Genomic DNA, 15,645 nt, shown 5'->3' with positions numbered 1-15,645 from the left:
AGATAGAAAGGAAATTTTCATTTAAAATTAATATATTCAGCATAAAATACTTGGAAGTCTGTCAATTGAGACACACACAAAGTAACTATATAAATATAATTACAAAACAATTAACAGAAATAAAAACAACTAAATATGTGGAGAAATATCAATTTCTCATGGATAGGCCAAACTAATATAATAAAAATGATGCTAGCTAAATTAATTTATTTAGTATAATACCATTCTAAACTACCATGGAAATACTTCATAAATCCACAAAAATAACAAATTCATCTAGAGTAACAAAGGATGAAAAATTTCAAGAGAATAAAAACAAATTGGAAGAGGGCCTAATAGCACCAGATCTTGAACTATACTACAAAGCTGTAGTTGCCAAAACAATTTGTTACTAAGAAATAGGTTAGGCAGTGGAACAGATTAGGTACATAACATGCAAAAGCTAATGAGTACTGTAACCTAGTGTTTGATACACCCAAAGATTTCAGTTATTAGGATAAGAAGTCACTATTTGACAAAAACCTATTGGGAAAACTAGGAAGTAGTCTGAACAAAACCAGGCATAAAGTAATATCTCACACTATATATACATAAGCTCAAAATGGGTACATGATTTAGACATAAAAGGTGATATAAACAAATTAGTGGAGTATGGAAGAAAATAGCTGTCAGATTTATGGGTGAAGAAAGAGTTCATGACTAAACAAGTTAGAAACTTCACAGAATAAAACAGGTAATTTTGATTATGTAAATTAAAAAAATTTTACACCAATAAAACTAGTGCTGCTAAAATCAAAAGAAAAGCAGGAAACTTGGAAGAAAGTTTTTCTAGTAATTATCTCTGATAAAGGTCATTTCTAAAATATATAGAGAACTGAGTTAAATTTACAACAAGGGCCATTCTCCACTTGATAAATAGTTAAAGAATATGAATAAGCAAAAATCTAAATTCTCAGTAGTTATATATAAATGCTCTAAATCATAATTAGAGAAATGCAAATTAACACAACTCTAGGGTACCACTTCATACCCAATCAGATTAGCTAAACTGGCAAAGAAAAATAAAAAAAAGGAAAATGGTATGCTGAAAGAGATATGAGAAAAAAGGCATGTTAATGAGGCTGTATAAAAGTCCATCCATTCTGAAAAGCAATTAAGAAACCATTCCCTTAACACTTTTATAGTGTACATATACCCTTGGACCTAATGATACTCCTATTAAATCTATACTCCAACAGAGATCAAAGAAAAGAAAAGGATTTTTGTGTATATGTTCTGGCAAAGAATTGAAAATTGAGGGAATACCTATCAATTGGGGAATGGCTAAACAAATTGTGGTATATGAAAAGAATATGATTGTAATAATTGATGATATTATAATAAATTATGAACAGACTTTTTTTTTACCCTCTCTATTTTTTTTATACACCTTATATCTTTACAATCTGTCTCCCCTGTTAGAATTTAAGGATCATCAATCAATAAACATTATTAATCCTCTACCATGTGCTAAACTTCAAAAAGGCAGGAAGTTTAGATTTTTTTCTTAGTATCTCCAGTGCTTTGCACACTGCTGGGCACATAGAAGACCCTTAAAAATGTTTGTTGATTAAATGATGATGATTTCTTATGATTAATTATGTTTTCAAAATATTTGTTAATTTAGTTTGGAGAACTTGGTCAAGGTTTTTTAGAGGATTCCTGTTTTTCATCAATCTGTAACATGTTGAGGACAAATAATGTTTGTGATAGCCTCTCTGTTTATGAAGCAGGTTGTGGTCCCTTTAAGAAATGAATCCTTTCAGACTGATTTATTCCTTTCTGACTTCCAGCCCCTCCTCGCTGATGCATTATCAATTCAAGAAGCTAGGACATTTGGTTCACAAATCCTGGTCAAAAACACCCCTTTGAATTCCAATAGGAGATCCAGGCTTGTCTCAGCCCCCTTCAGATCTGAGCCAACTTGAGAATCCACCCACAGGCCCCTTTAGCTAAATCTCTCATTATAAAAAGAGCCAAACAAAAATCCTCTCTTCAGAGAGGTTTCAAACGCCTGGCACGCCAAAAGTCTCTGACCACTGGAATACTGCTTCTAGTGCCCTCTTCTCTTTAGCCTCACCTATTTCCTTAACTAGACTTTAACCTTACTTCTAATTCCCCTTTATCAATCTAAGTTTTCGGGTCTGTAAATTCCTTTACAGAGAACTGCTTGTGCCACCAGAAGAGAATCCCAGAACTCCTACTCTTGCACCACCTCTAGACCCATTTAACTCCCTGACCACCAGAAACCCTAATTTCATTTGAGTACCCCAAATCTAAACCTCATCATTTATTCCTGAGCTTAGTTGAAAACTGCAATATAAAAAAGCCAAGTACTCCATGAAATGACTTTTATGTTTCCCTTTGAGTGCATAATTAACAAACTTCTCCAACTCTTATTTATAGTTTTAAGAAGAAATGGAAAGTTATCCTTCCATTTTGTTGCAAAATACAATTCTTCTGTTCTCATTTACCAAAATAAAAACATAAATATGGGACATGGTTTTTCTCATGCCAACTCATTGGTACCAACCTTTTAGTGACTATTTCTTCATATATAGTTAGATTGGTCCTTGGGCAACAAATACATAATTGAAGGTTGGTACTATTTGCCTGCTTTTTGGAAAGCACAGTGTCACCCTCATGTCATGATGAAGCATTAGGCTATGTCTAAAATTCTATTATTAGCAGGGTTTTTCATTAGTCATGGGGTCACAATTATTGAAGCTCTCTTTGTTCTTTGGTGGAGGAACAAGGGGTCATATTCCACTAGCTTCTTTCTGTCCCTTAGATTTATTCATATCTAACTAGTAATGTTTATATATAGCCCAAACTAGAGCCAAAAGAAACTGTTCTTTTTCTTTTATAATTCTTTCTCTGGGGCTATTCTGTCCATTTGTAAATTGTTGCATTGAGTTTCTAGGAGGGGAAACTGCTCTGAATCTGTACAACTAAAACTATGGCTGATGAGATTATTTACCTTTAATAGTCAGCCAGTAAATACAATTAATTCAAAGTGGGACAATAGAACTAATGCTACAGCTTCTGTAGCTTAAAAGATCAAAGGACTTGGTCATTAGGTACAATGTGATGATGATTCACAGGAAGCGCCACAAAGACAAATGTTGCCAATGCTTGGGAGCCTCTTGAACTGAAAACAAGAATATCATTCAGAGGTGAATCATGGTCATGAAAAGAGGGAAAGAGAAACTGAGGGGTAGCACTTTACCTGCTTTTTCAATTTACAGTTTACCTGGATTTTATGCTGTGTCTAGAAACTTCAGAAATGGCTCTCTTTTCTGGAAGAATGAATCTGGCTCCTGCAATTTCCATATTAGGGGGTGTGGGGAATGGTGTGTGTGTGTGTGTGTGTGTGTGTGTACCTATATATTGAATACTGAATGAATGAAGAAATGGAAATTATAGGAGCTCTACTTTTAAATTCTAGAGCTAGGAAGCACTGCTATTTGATTACTCTTTATTGGTTAAGATAAATCAGTTGACAACAAAAGAAATGTGACAACCAGGAAACATGTGAAAATAAATCATTGTAATAGATTACTTCAGAAAAAAGGGTAATATATGGAGTCATTCGTGTCAATAGAAGATCTCTGCCAATTATAAATAACTGACAAAAGTTTATTAAGCACCTACATTGTGTCTTACATTTTATTAGACAATAAGAGAAATACATAGATTAAATAAATTTCCTGCCATAGCAGAAATCACGGTCTAGTTGGAGCTGCACACATATTTGTATATACATACATGTATATATATATATATATATATATATATATATATATACATATATATACACACACACACATATAAACTATAATATAAAGTAACACATCTGTAGCTAAATAATATGAATTAATAGGGCAATGTCAAGCTGAAAAAGTCTTTAGTGGGATACTGATGATATGTGGGAATGAAAGAGAACTCCTCTCCACTCAAAGACACAGCTCCAAATGCAAAGAATTCTCGAAACCCAAAGACTGTGGTAAAAAGGAAATTTTATTTTTTCACTAAGAAGCTGTCTCTTAGTGGGCAAATTTCTTAATGAAGAAATTTTCAAAGAATGGGTTGACAGAAACCTATTTTATGAGCAAATATAGGGGTAGTTTGAACTGATTATCAGACCAGGATCTCCCAATTGAATGAAATTACTTTGAAGGTTGTTTTTTGTTTGTTTGTTTGTTTGTTTTTTTAGAATTTTGAGAAATTTCAGAATTTAGAGTTTCCTGAATGGGGATTCCTACTCAAAAAGATCAATGGGGGGGAGTGATTTGCCGAGATTTTCAATTGAATAATGTTGCTTATCTCTATCTGAAAAATATGCTTTCTTCCAGACTCTCTGGAGCCTGGGAGACCCCGAATCTCTCATTTTTTTGCAGATCAAAGAGGACACAGTTTCAATGATTATTTTACAGATTAAAGGGGACACAATTTTTACAGAGTTCACCTGCACCAATACCATAGAATTTCCCTATTTTTATCCATGGCTTGGGTGAAAACCAAGAAAACATTCTTATTTAATTTGCCAAATATACAAAGCTTGGAAAAACGATTGATTTGTGTAAGAGTCCAAGAAGAATCTCACAAAGTATAAGAGGAAGTAAAGCGGCTTTGATGCATGAGACACACAGATATAATAAAGACCTCTTTGTCAAGAAAAGCTCTAGTCCCATTGAGGACACATCATCAATGGAAGACATCTCCTTCCCTTATTGGCTGTGCTTATGTGACTTCATAGACCCTATATAGGCAATGGGGACCAGGGAGTATAGGAGTTCAAAAGGAGTTCAACAGGAGTTCAATAGTAGTGCAGGAGGTATGCAAGAGTAGTGCAGGATGTAATAACTTGGAATAAAGTCTTGAACTCGCAAGCCATTGTGTCCAGGCCATTCTGTTGAATATCGAACCACTTCTTGGTGTAGAAGTGGCCAGAGATGTCTGAAGACCTGGGATTTTAGGTAAATTGGCAATCAGTAATCTCTGAGGGAGAGGTACCAGACTTGAAGACAGAATCAAGGTTTTATCTCAACAGTTCAATTTAAGAAACCTTTATTCATGTTCTCCTAAAGGATAGACCCTAGGTTAGATTAAAAAGTTTGAGATAAATTCTCTGCCTTCGTGTATCTTACAGTCTAATAGGGAGGTATAATCTATTGTACAAAATAACTACAATACAAAAATTATAAGATAAATGCATAAGACAAATTTCTGTAAATTATCACAGTATATTTGAGTAAGGAAAATCTGAACTAACTTTAAAGAACGAATAGGGTTTCAACAGTTGTAGCTTGAGGAAGGAAGATTGAGGGACTGGAATTCTAGACCCAGAGAAAAGCACAGCAGGGGAACACTAGGTAATTTTACCTTGACTGAGATATAAACCCAATCATCTTAAGAGTTTTTCCTCCCTCTCTCTCCCCTGCTTGTTGATAAAGCATGGATTTTCAATTATTTTAATTTTAATAGAAAGAATATTTTCTTTTTTTTTTTGTCTTACCAAAAAAGCATCACTTTAGAGTATAACAAAAAGAGTATCTCAGAAGGTACCTATCTGTATTGGGTGTTCCTTATAATGAAATCATATGTGGTAAGAAAAAAATAATTAGTATGATGACTAATAAATTAATAAACAGGATAACTGGATCAGAGATTTAGAGCTAGAAAGGACCTTTGAGTTCATTGAGTCCAATCACCTCATTTTACAGATAAGGAAACAGATTATAATTAATAAATAGAGAATAAATTATTTGCCCTCAGTCAAATACCTAATACATATTTAAAGAAGATTCAAATTCACTTCTTACTGATTCCAAATCCAACCTTCTTTCTACTATTATATCTTACCAATACTGACAATGAAGTAAACTTTAAAAGTTTTTCATCATCTTTGCACCATTAAGTGTTGTCGCAACCTTCCCTTTTCAGTGGTACATTTCATTGCATTTTGGCTTATAATGGCCTTGCCATTTTGGGCAGCATCCTGATACAAGAAAGACCAGACAAGAGCAAAGGAGGATGATGGATATGCTGAGTGCTACGGGAACTAACCATGTGTTTGAAGCCATAGATTCTTCAACTGGCCTCTGTTCTTCATTTTCTGAAGTGTAGTACTTACTGTTGTACCATTTGGTTTCATTCAACAGCTGTTTGCTACTGTCGAGATGCGCTGGAATAGGCATATGTGAAAGTACTTTTGTTTCTCCAGGTTTAAATGCAGGAAAAATTGTCCTGTTACTTGAATTATTGAATAGATAAGGACTGGGTGAAGCCATTTTTATTTGTGTAGTAATTAAGTTATTCAGTGGAATGGATGTTGTCCAAGAATCTGTGGTTACGGCATTGGAGAAACTGATATTGCTGGTATTTATGACCAGATCTTGATATGTTGATATGGTTGAAGTTGGAGCATCTACTGACAGTAACATGGGACTTACTAAGATAGAGTGCTTCTCTAAATTCGTGGTCTTTATGTTGTTTAGCCCATTCCATCTATTAAATGAAGACCGTGTATTTAAATCTCTGGTAGAAGATTTTTGAAAAACAAGCAAATCTGGATCAATACCTGTAAGGCAAAGATGCTGTCACTAATTGTCTTTCTGACTCAAAGGAAAAATTATAGAAGTGTTAAATTTGAGAAAATTTCATAGAATTTGTATGCTTTTGTATAATTTTGCCACTGTATAAATTTTCCACTAAAGTTACTTGCAAATTGCAATTTAAATTCTAAAAGGCTGGAATAATTCCCACATTGATTGAAAATCTGGTTAAATATAACCTGGGAGAACTATGTCCCAGACTGTTGAAAGATCAGGTAAAAATTTTACTCAACCACTTCTGGTGATCTTTTCAAAAATCAGATATAGCACAGGATTGGAAATGGACAATATTGCAGTTTTCAAAATGGGAAGAGGATAGATCCTGCAAATAAATTGATGAATTTGTCTTTGATTCCTAGAAAAATCTAGGAATTCATTATTAATAATAGAGATGTTTTTTGAGCATTTAAAAAAGAAAATTAATCATTGAGTGCATCAAAAAAAAATCATGTCAGATTAACTTGATTTCTTTTTTTTTTTTTTTTTCTGGTGCAATTGGGATTAAGTGACTTGCCCAGTGTCTGAGGTCAGATTTGAACTCAGCTCCCCCTGACTTCAGGGCTAGTGCTCTATCCACTGCACCATCTCTACTGCACCACCTAGTTGCCCCTTGATTTCTTTTTATTACAGGGCTATTGGTAGAACTAGAAAAATTATATAGTTAAATAAATATATTTAATATTTTAAAATAACATTTTGTTTTCTCCCAATTACATTAAAATATTTTTTAAAAAGTTTTGAGTTCCAAATCTATCCTTCCCTCCCTCATTTTTCTTCTCTCTGCATGATGATAAGCAGTTCCATATTAGTCATTTTGTACAAGATGACTAGAGAAGAAAGAAAAAGAAAAAATAGTATGCTTTATTCTGTTTTCAGACAATTTCAACTTTCTTCAGACAGCATGCTTCATCATGAATCCTTTGGGATTGTCTTAGATATATTGTCTTAGATATTAGAGTAACTAAATCATTTACAATTATTCATTGTATAATATTACCGTTACTGTGTACATTCTCCTTGTTCTGTTCACTTTGCTTTGAATCTAGGATTCTATTATATTCTTTTTGATAAACACCAAATATGAAATGACACATTAAAATAGTTACATGCAGAAATTTATTCAATGAGCATAGAGAAATTTCCTCTATTTTACTCCAAAATTTTCTGTAGTCCTCTTTAGTTATTTATAGTCTGGATAATAGTATATTTAAATGGACTAAGAATGGTTGAATGGATAGATATCGATTGATTGAAAATAGTTCAGTGTTAGTTTGACAGATGGTGTCCAGTGGAATGCCACAAAGATCTTAGCAGGCATATCTAGCAGCCTAGGTATGCTTTAAGTAGCTATCTAGTATATGCTTTCACTATCAAACCTAACACTGAGATTTTTTTATAGAAACCTTCTTTTCATTATGTCATGAAGAGTGATATTTTGGGAAAAGCTGATAAAGAATTCCCCATGCCCAAATATTCTACCTTTTCAGAATTATAGTTTGAATATTCCACATCCCTCAGAATATCTATTCAGTTTTTTAACTTTAATCACTGAAACATTTAATTAAATGATTGTTTAATTGGTTTGCTTCCCTCCACCTAAATTAGTTAGTTTCTAAATTAAGGTGTTAATAAAATCTTTATCTCCTGCAGTAAAAATGTCAATTTTTAATTTATGTTCAGTTCATTTACATAGATGGAGGAGAATATTATATTAAAGTGCTTAGTGCTCTTTAGAAAAAGGATGCTATTGAATATATAAGATTATACTTAAGTTATTTATGATTTGGTCTTTTAACCTGTCATGGATTTTTTAAAATCATATTTGACAAACTAAAGGAAAGTTAGATATTTGTCTAATTGCAATCTTTGTTCATTAATTGTTTTCCCCTGGATATCTCATAGCCAATACTTGCTTTATGGAAAGTAATTACTTGGAAAACATTTAGGGACAGTCTATCACCAGCCACAAAGAGTTATTACTATGGTTTTTATCATGATCTTTTAAAGTCAAGCAATACCCTATAAATCTTTACCTGCTGTGACATTGTACAGGATGGCACTATGCCTAGGTTGTAAGATGCAACTCTCCAAGGTTGGACAGTAAACATGAAGGCAGTTGACATTGTCATGGATGGGATCATGGAAGAAAATAGCCAGATTGCAGGGAGCTGTAAAGAAAAATACTGAATATTTGGAACTTTCCTTTATTGCCAACAAAACTTTGACTTCAGCCCTGTTTATGCTACTTCAAAAATAAAGGACAAGCTAGTTTATATAACAGATCTCTGTTCTTAATTATATGAACTTGATTCTTGTTATAGCCATATTTCTCTGGACCTCAATAGTCAATTATCAAACTGCTTCATCCCTTGAATTTCAAGTTTCTTATCTGGAAAAATGGGAGTAACTGGACTATATTTTCTCCAGTCTTTCAACATCCAAAGTCTGACCATCTATGAACTGAAATCATTTTTTTTTCCTTTTTTTTTTTTTAGGCTGGGGTTAAGTGACTTGCCCAGGGTCACACAGCTAGGAAGTGTTAAGTGTCTGAGACCAGATTTGAACTCTGGTCCTCCTGAATTCAGGGCTGGTTCTCTATCCACTGTGCCACCTAGCTGTCCCCTGAAATCATTTTAAGGGAAATTTAAAAGCAGTTCTCTAATAGGTTCAGAGAGAAAATATTCTCCATCTGGTAAGCAGATTCTAGATTGCCTAAGAAGCAAAAAAAAGTTTAAATCCAGACATTGTGATAAGCACTTTACAAATATCTCATTTGGTTCTGCTTTTTTTTCCCCCATTCTACATTAGTTTAATACAAATCTCCCCGTAGCTGATTTTTTTCCAGTTGTCACTTTTAACTAACACTTTCTAGTTTGCAAAGTATTTAGTTATATGATCTCATTTGAGCTTTACAACAATCCTATTGTATGTGTACTATGTATGTTGTTTTCCCATCTGATATATGGAGAAACTGAGGTTCAGAGTAGCTAAGGTACATATTCATGGTCACACAGATAGTGTCAATGGAAAGATTCTCCAGGCCCAGCATTCTATCTACTATGTCAAAGTAGTTAATTCACTTCAGTTAGTGATGAGTGTACCTTCTTTGGGTAAGCATTCTTTTAAAATGTCAAACTCTTATGGTTGGAAAGGCCCTTAAAGGTCATCTGATTCAAATATAGTTGACTACCAAAAAACATATATACCTACATACACATATATACACATATTTGGAAATCCAGGAACACAAGGAAAGAAACACATTAAAGAATGAGACATATTTCTGTCAGAGTGGCCTACATATCTTATATACTACCTGGGTTTGAAGGAGAAACTGGATGAGCTGAAATAACAGATGATGAATCTGTTAACAGAAGCATGATGTTGCAATGTTGGAAGGCTCCAACTATTTGGATGTGGCTGTTATAAAATTTTTTAAAAAGCTCTTTGGAGTCCTCAGTACTTTTAAAAAAGGGTAAAAGGATTCTGAGACCAAAAAGTTTGAGAACTTCTGTTTTACAAGTCAGTCATACTTGCCTTCTTGGTATCCCTCATGCTTGACAATCCATTTCCTATCTCTGCATCTTTGCAGTGACAAAGTTCCAAACCTCTGGGAAATATTCTTTCTTGAAGAAGCCCAGATTTCTTTTAAGGTTCAGCTCAATAACTATCTTTTTTTTTTTTTTTTTTTTTTTTTTGGAGGCTGGGGTTAAGTGACTTGCCCAGGGTCACACAGCTAGGAAGTGTTAAGTGTCTGAGACCAAATTTGAACTCCGGTCCTCCTGAATTCAAGGCTGGTGCTCGATCCACTGCGCCACCTAGCTGCCCCTCAATAACTATCTTTTATATGAAGCTTTACCTGATACTCCAAATGCTACTGACTACTTTGAATTTGTTTAGTTTTCATTCTGTACACGTTTATATATGTACATATTATCTCGCTCAGTAGAATATAAATTTCTTGGGAGTATGGACTTTTTCAGGCGTTGATTTTTTTTTAAATTTTAAATTCCCAGCACCTAGTACAGTTTCTGGAACATAGTGGGTACTTAATAAATGCTTATTTATTGATTTATTGCTACCTGTAGGTGGGTGGATATGAAATTCCCCCTTTGATTTGGCAAAAATTCAATTTTTCTTCTTAATTATTTTCATAATCATCCAGCTAAGTATATTGCAATTAGGAGTATTAGGGAATGAAAGCTGAAGGCATGATTCTATCTATTTTTTATTTCACATATTATCATGCTGTTTTTTACTTTAAAATAATTCAAATTTAAAAATTTCTCACAAGCTATATAACAACTATATTTACAAGGAACTATATATTTTCAGTGCTCATGCAAATATCTACACTTACCATCCTTCATAAGGCAACAATTCCTTCCACACTTTTGGCCTGTGCTTTCTGAGTAATACTTTAGGAACCGAGCTCCAAACTTCTGAGATTCCTCCAGGTCAATTAGGAAACCTGGAAAGCGTCGGATCCAACAATTCTTGTAAAACACAGTGGGTGAACAGAGGGCATTGGAACGCCACACCACATTCAGAACCAACAGCAATTCTGCTGCTGCTTCTACCAGCCCACGCATTTCTTCAATATGAAAAGCTCAATAAAAGTCTTTTTTTTTTTTTTCCAGCAAAGGAAGATGTGACAAGTCTTTGTTTAAGAAAGAATTTCTTGCAAATTGCTGAGAAAGGAAGAGTTTCTCTTAGATTTTTCTTGATGTGCAGTTGCCAGCAATCTAAGTCAGTTTAGGGAGCAGCATTTAGGTTTTTTTTCTTTCTCTCCAAAATGAGGTCCCAAGAGAGTGGTGGGTTTCCTGTTGTCCCTTTCTGGATAGTTTTCACTTCAGTGTTCTCTTCATGCCTTGTTTTTTACTCATTCACAGAAAAAGAGAGCCTCTCTTATATCTTCCCTCTTTCCCTGAAATTAAACAGCCACAGAAAACCTTTACTATAGAAATATAAGGACAGATGAGGAACATAGGAAAGCTTCTCTCTGACCACAGTATTTTGTTGATTTCTGATAACAGAATGGTCCTGGTGAGATTTTACTTCAAACAAAACAGATGAACTTTTATTTGTCTCCAGTTTTTTTTTGTTTTTGTTTTTTTTTTTTTTGGCAGACAGCTTTATTTCTTTCTTTGAATTTGTTGCTTTCTCTTGTTAGGTTTGTTTTCTATTCCAAAAAGACATTGCTCTCTCATTTACTTAAACAAATGCAAAATCAAGAATGAAAAAGTTTACTTTGAATTTTATTCCGTCCAGAGATGGCAAACCAAGAAGTAAAGAGTTTCACAGCCTGATGTCACAAACCTGCTGAAATGTCCACAGTTCTAGAAAGAGTTGTTACTTATCCTAAGAACTGAAGGAAAAAACAGATTTCTTAATGCCTGCCCAAATACATTAGATTGCATTTTCTTAATGTCTGCCTGAATAGTGTATCTGCTGGAGGCAAGAAGCAAGAGAACAGTAGTTCTTTCTTTAGTACATATTCATAATTTATTTGGAACATCGCATATTCTCTATTGAGGAACGAGAGGCCAAAGTTGGCAGGGGAGCTAAATTATTATTTAAATAACTCCCTACTAACAATGGCTTCAGATAACGTTTTCAAAGGCAATATCACAGGAATGGTCTCCTATCCCCTAGTTCCCAAAGCTAATGAAAGCTAAAATATTAAAAATATTGCTTTATTTTTTCTATTATGTCTAATAATGATTATAAATGGAGTAATAGATCATTTTGTTAGTGCTTTAATATTTACAAGGCCTAACATGCATTATCTCCTTGGTGACATCTAGCTTTTTAAAAAAATGAGTACAGCTATAGTATTCTCTCTCTAACCTTCTGCCTAATGATTCATTTGTTCAGAGCACAATAAGCAGTTTTCAGAAATCATTCTTCACAGAATCTTATTCCAGCTGTTTATTAACAATAGACAAATTAACATTATGTAACAGATTCTGAATACAAAAAAGCAATGAAGTTATTAAACAGATGCTTATTTTAAAAGTTTCCTGTAACTCTTCTAACTACAATTAAAAAAAAAACAAAACGTACTATCCTGAAAATATGTGTTGTATAATACACTATCACCTAACATTATAGGACTCAGATAATTAGATCAAAACTGTAGATTCCCATATACACTTTAAACAAGCCTCTTACCTGCAGAAGTCAGATATTTCCACCTGTTCCAAGGGAAGAGGGAAATGGCATTTTCCAAGGGGAAGACAAAAAGCTGACATTCAAAATTGACTCTCCATTGTTCAGTGTTCTCAGTTACAACATACTTTCAGTTTTCTTATTATTCCTATAACTAACATGATTTACTAAGATTAAAAATACTTATCCTAAAAGTAGTTTCTCTCTTTGTAAAAAAGATATAGTTTCTATTAAGGTAAGAAAACATTCTTTAAAGTTTTTGGCTTCCCTGAATGACAATGGAACAATCCAAAACCCTCCTAGAACGGAGTGCTCTTAGTTCTTAACCCCTTAGATGTCTAACAGGGATAAAAAAGAATAGAAAACTATTTTTTGATAGAAAATGTAATTTCCAAAAGCCATAACCAAGATTAAAAATATAGTCAACACTACCATAGCATATGTTTCACTCCTTATGACCAGCTACACTGGACTGGGGTGTGAACATTTCAAAAAGTTTACTGGAAAGCTTTGCACTCATCCTGTCTCATCTATCTAAGCCCCAGCCTCAGTGCAAGGCCATTCTAAGTGAATTTCTTAGTATCCACTGTAGACAGATGATTCATCCCAAGATAGAAACTATTTGTAATGATGATTCAGTATTTAATCTTTAATTATGAAAACTTTGGATTCCTTTCTTTTAGATAACCACTAGTGTCTAAGTCTACTGAAAGTGCTTGATGTGTACCAAGACCCATTCCCCCAAATAAAATATGAATTTAAAAGAGGCCTTTAAAATGCAGGGCCTCATCATTTCCAAAATATATAGAGAATTGACTCTAATATATAAGAAATCAAGCCAATCTTCAATTGATAAATGGTCAAAGGATATTATCAGACAATTTTCGGATAAAGAAATTGAAACTATTTCTAGTCACATGAAAAGATGCTCCAAATCATTATTAATCAGAGAAATGCAAATTAAGACAACTCTGAGATACCACTACACACCTGTCAGATTGGCTAGAATGACAGGGAAAGATAATGCAGAATGTTGAAGGGGATGTGGGAAAACAGGGACACTGATACATTGTTGGTGGAACTGCGAATACATCCAGCCATTCTGGAGAGCAATTTGGAACTATGCTCAAAAAGTTATCAAACTGTGCATACCCTTTGACCCAGAAGTGTTGCTACTGCATTTGTATCCCAGAGAGATCTTAAAGAAGGGAAAGGGACCTATATGTGCAAGAATGTTTGTGGCTGTTTTTGTAGTGGCCAAAAACTGGAAACTGTGTGGATGCCCATCAATTGGAGATTGGCTGAATAAATGAATTATGAATATTATGAATGAAATATGAATATTATGGAATATTATTGTTCTGTAAGAAATGACCGACAGGATGATTTCAGAAAGGCCTTGAGAGACTTACATGAACTGATGCTGAGTGAAATGAGCAGGACCAGAAGATCATTGTATACTTCAACAACAATACTGTATGATGATCAATTCTGATGGACATGGCCCTCTCCAACAATGAGATGAACCAAATCAGTTCCATTTGTTCAATAATGAAGAGAACCAGCTACACCCAGCAAAAGAACTCTGGGAAATGAGTGTGAACCACTACATAGCATTTCCAATCCCTCTGTTTTTATCTGCCTGCATTTTGGATTTCCTTCACAGGCTAATTGTAGACTATTTCAAAGTCTGATTCTTTTTGTACAGCAAAATAACTGTATTTATACTCTAACTATTTAATATGTATTGGTTGACCTGCCTTTTGTGGGGGGGAAGGAGGGAAAAAATTAGAACAAAAGGTTTGGCAATTGTTAATGTTGTAATATTACTCATGTATATATCTGGTAAATAAAAACTATTTTTAAAATATGCAGTGCCTCAGCATTGTGTCCATTTTCCAGGTATTTCTCCTCAAATCTGGAAGATCATATTTACACATAATCACTTCCTGATTTTAAAAAATTCTGAAAATCAGCACCAAAGAACATTTTGATATGGACAGTATGAACAATATGAGCAGGATTCTTTATGAAAACATTAATTTTTCTTTCATGCCAATTGTCCTTACCCATATTACCCAAGAGGAGTGGTCATTTGGAACATTTCTGAATGCCAGCTTCATGGGTAGAGGAAGATAATTTTTGCTTCTTTAGCACTAAGGTCCCAGAATCTAGCTTTCCATTATCCAGAGAAGAGAAATTTCTTGGCTATCATATGCCTTCAATGATAAATAATTTCATATTTAATAGTTTGGTGACCTAATAATCCAGGGAAAGAAGAGTTATTGCCAGTGTGTTTTTTAGGGGGAAAACAGATTTTCCCATGTCACCCCTTCACCACTGCTTCAACCCTAGCTGGAAAAACAATAAGGAGCATGTTAAAGGAGACAGAAGATTTATATTAACTCTCTCCTGTTGCTAAAGATGATTCAAGTAGTTCATATCTGATGCTGAGTTAGATCTGGCAGGATGACTCCAAAGATAAAGATGGCTCTATAAGCCTTGGACTATAGAAGAGACCCAAATGAGAAAGGATTTCACTGCAATGTCAAGATATTGCCTTATTGACAACCTTGAGAGCAATTCCCTTTTGAAGGGAGGCCATATGTTATAGTGAAAAGATTAAGAGAATTTGTTAAGGGACAGGTCATTGTTAAGGAACAGGTCAATTACCCAAGAGCCTCCACAGCTGTGGATCATAACATCAGAAGGGTTTTCGAGGCAGCCTTTGCTGACACAGGTATTGCAGACTGGGAATGAAATAAATTGGAGGCGGAGGGAAGAGGAGAGAAATCAGACAATGCAATGGCCTCTCAGT

The 15,645-nt window shown here is 34.2% G+C and overlaps 1 protein-coding gene across 1 annotated transcript; it reads right to left on the bottom strand.

Annotated features, from left to right (window-relative positions):
* Positions 1-901: 901 nt before the first annotated feature.
* MANSC4 (MANSC domain containing 4) lies at positions 902-13,311 on the bottom strand. The gene is made up of 4 exons (XM_074270669.1): positions 12,831-13,311; positions 11,017-11,583; positions 8,690-8,824; positions 902-6,622 (listed from the first exon to the last, which is right to left on the bottom strand). Exons 2-4 carry the CDS (start codon positions 11,246-11,248, stop codon positions 5,982-5,984), a joined length of 1,008 nt encoding a protein of 335 aa, XP_074126770.1. The 5' UTR covers positions 11,249-11,583; positions 12,831-13,311; the 3' UTR covers positions 902-5,981.
* Positions 13,312-15,645: the final 2,334 nt, after the last annotated feature.

Source organism: Sminthopsis crassicaudata, chromosome 5, assembly GCF_048593235.1.
Source record: "Sminthopsis crassicaudata isolate SCR6 chromosome 5, ASM4859323v1, whole genome shotgun sequence".
In the NCBI taxonomy this organism is placed as follows: Eukaryota; Metazoa; Chordata; class Mammalia; order Dasyuromorphia; family Dasyuridae; genus Sminthopsis; species Sminthopsis crassicaudata.
The sequence above is the reverse complement of the archived record's forward strand: the minus strand, read 5'-3'. Positions and strand labels throughout refer to the sequence as shown.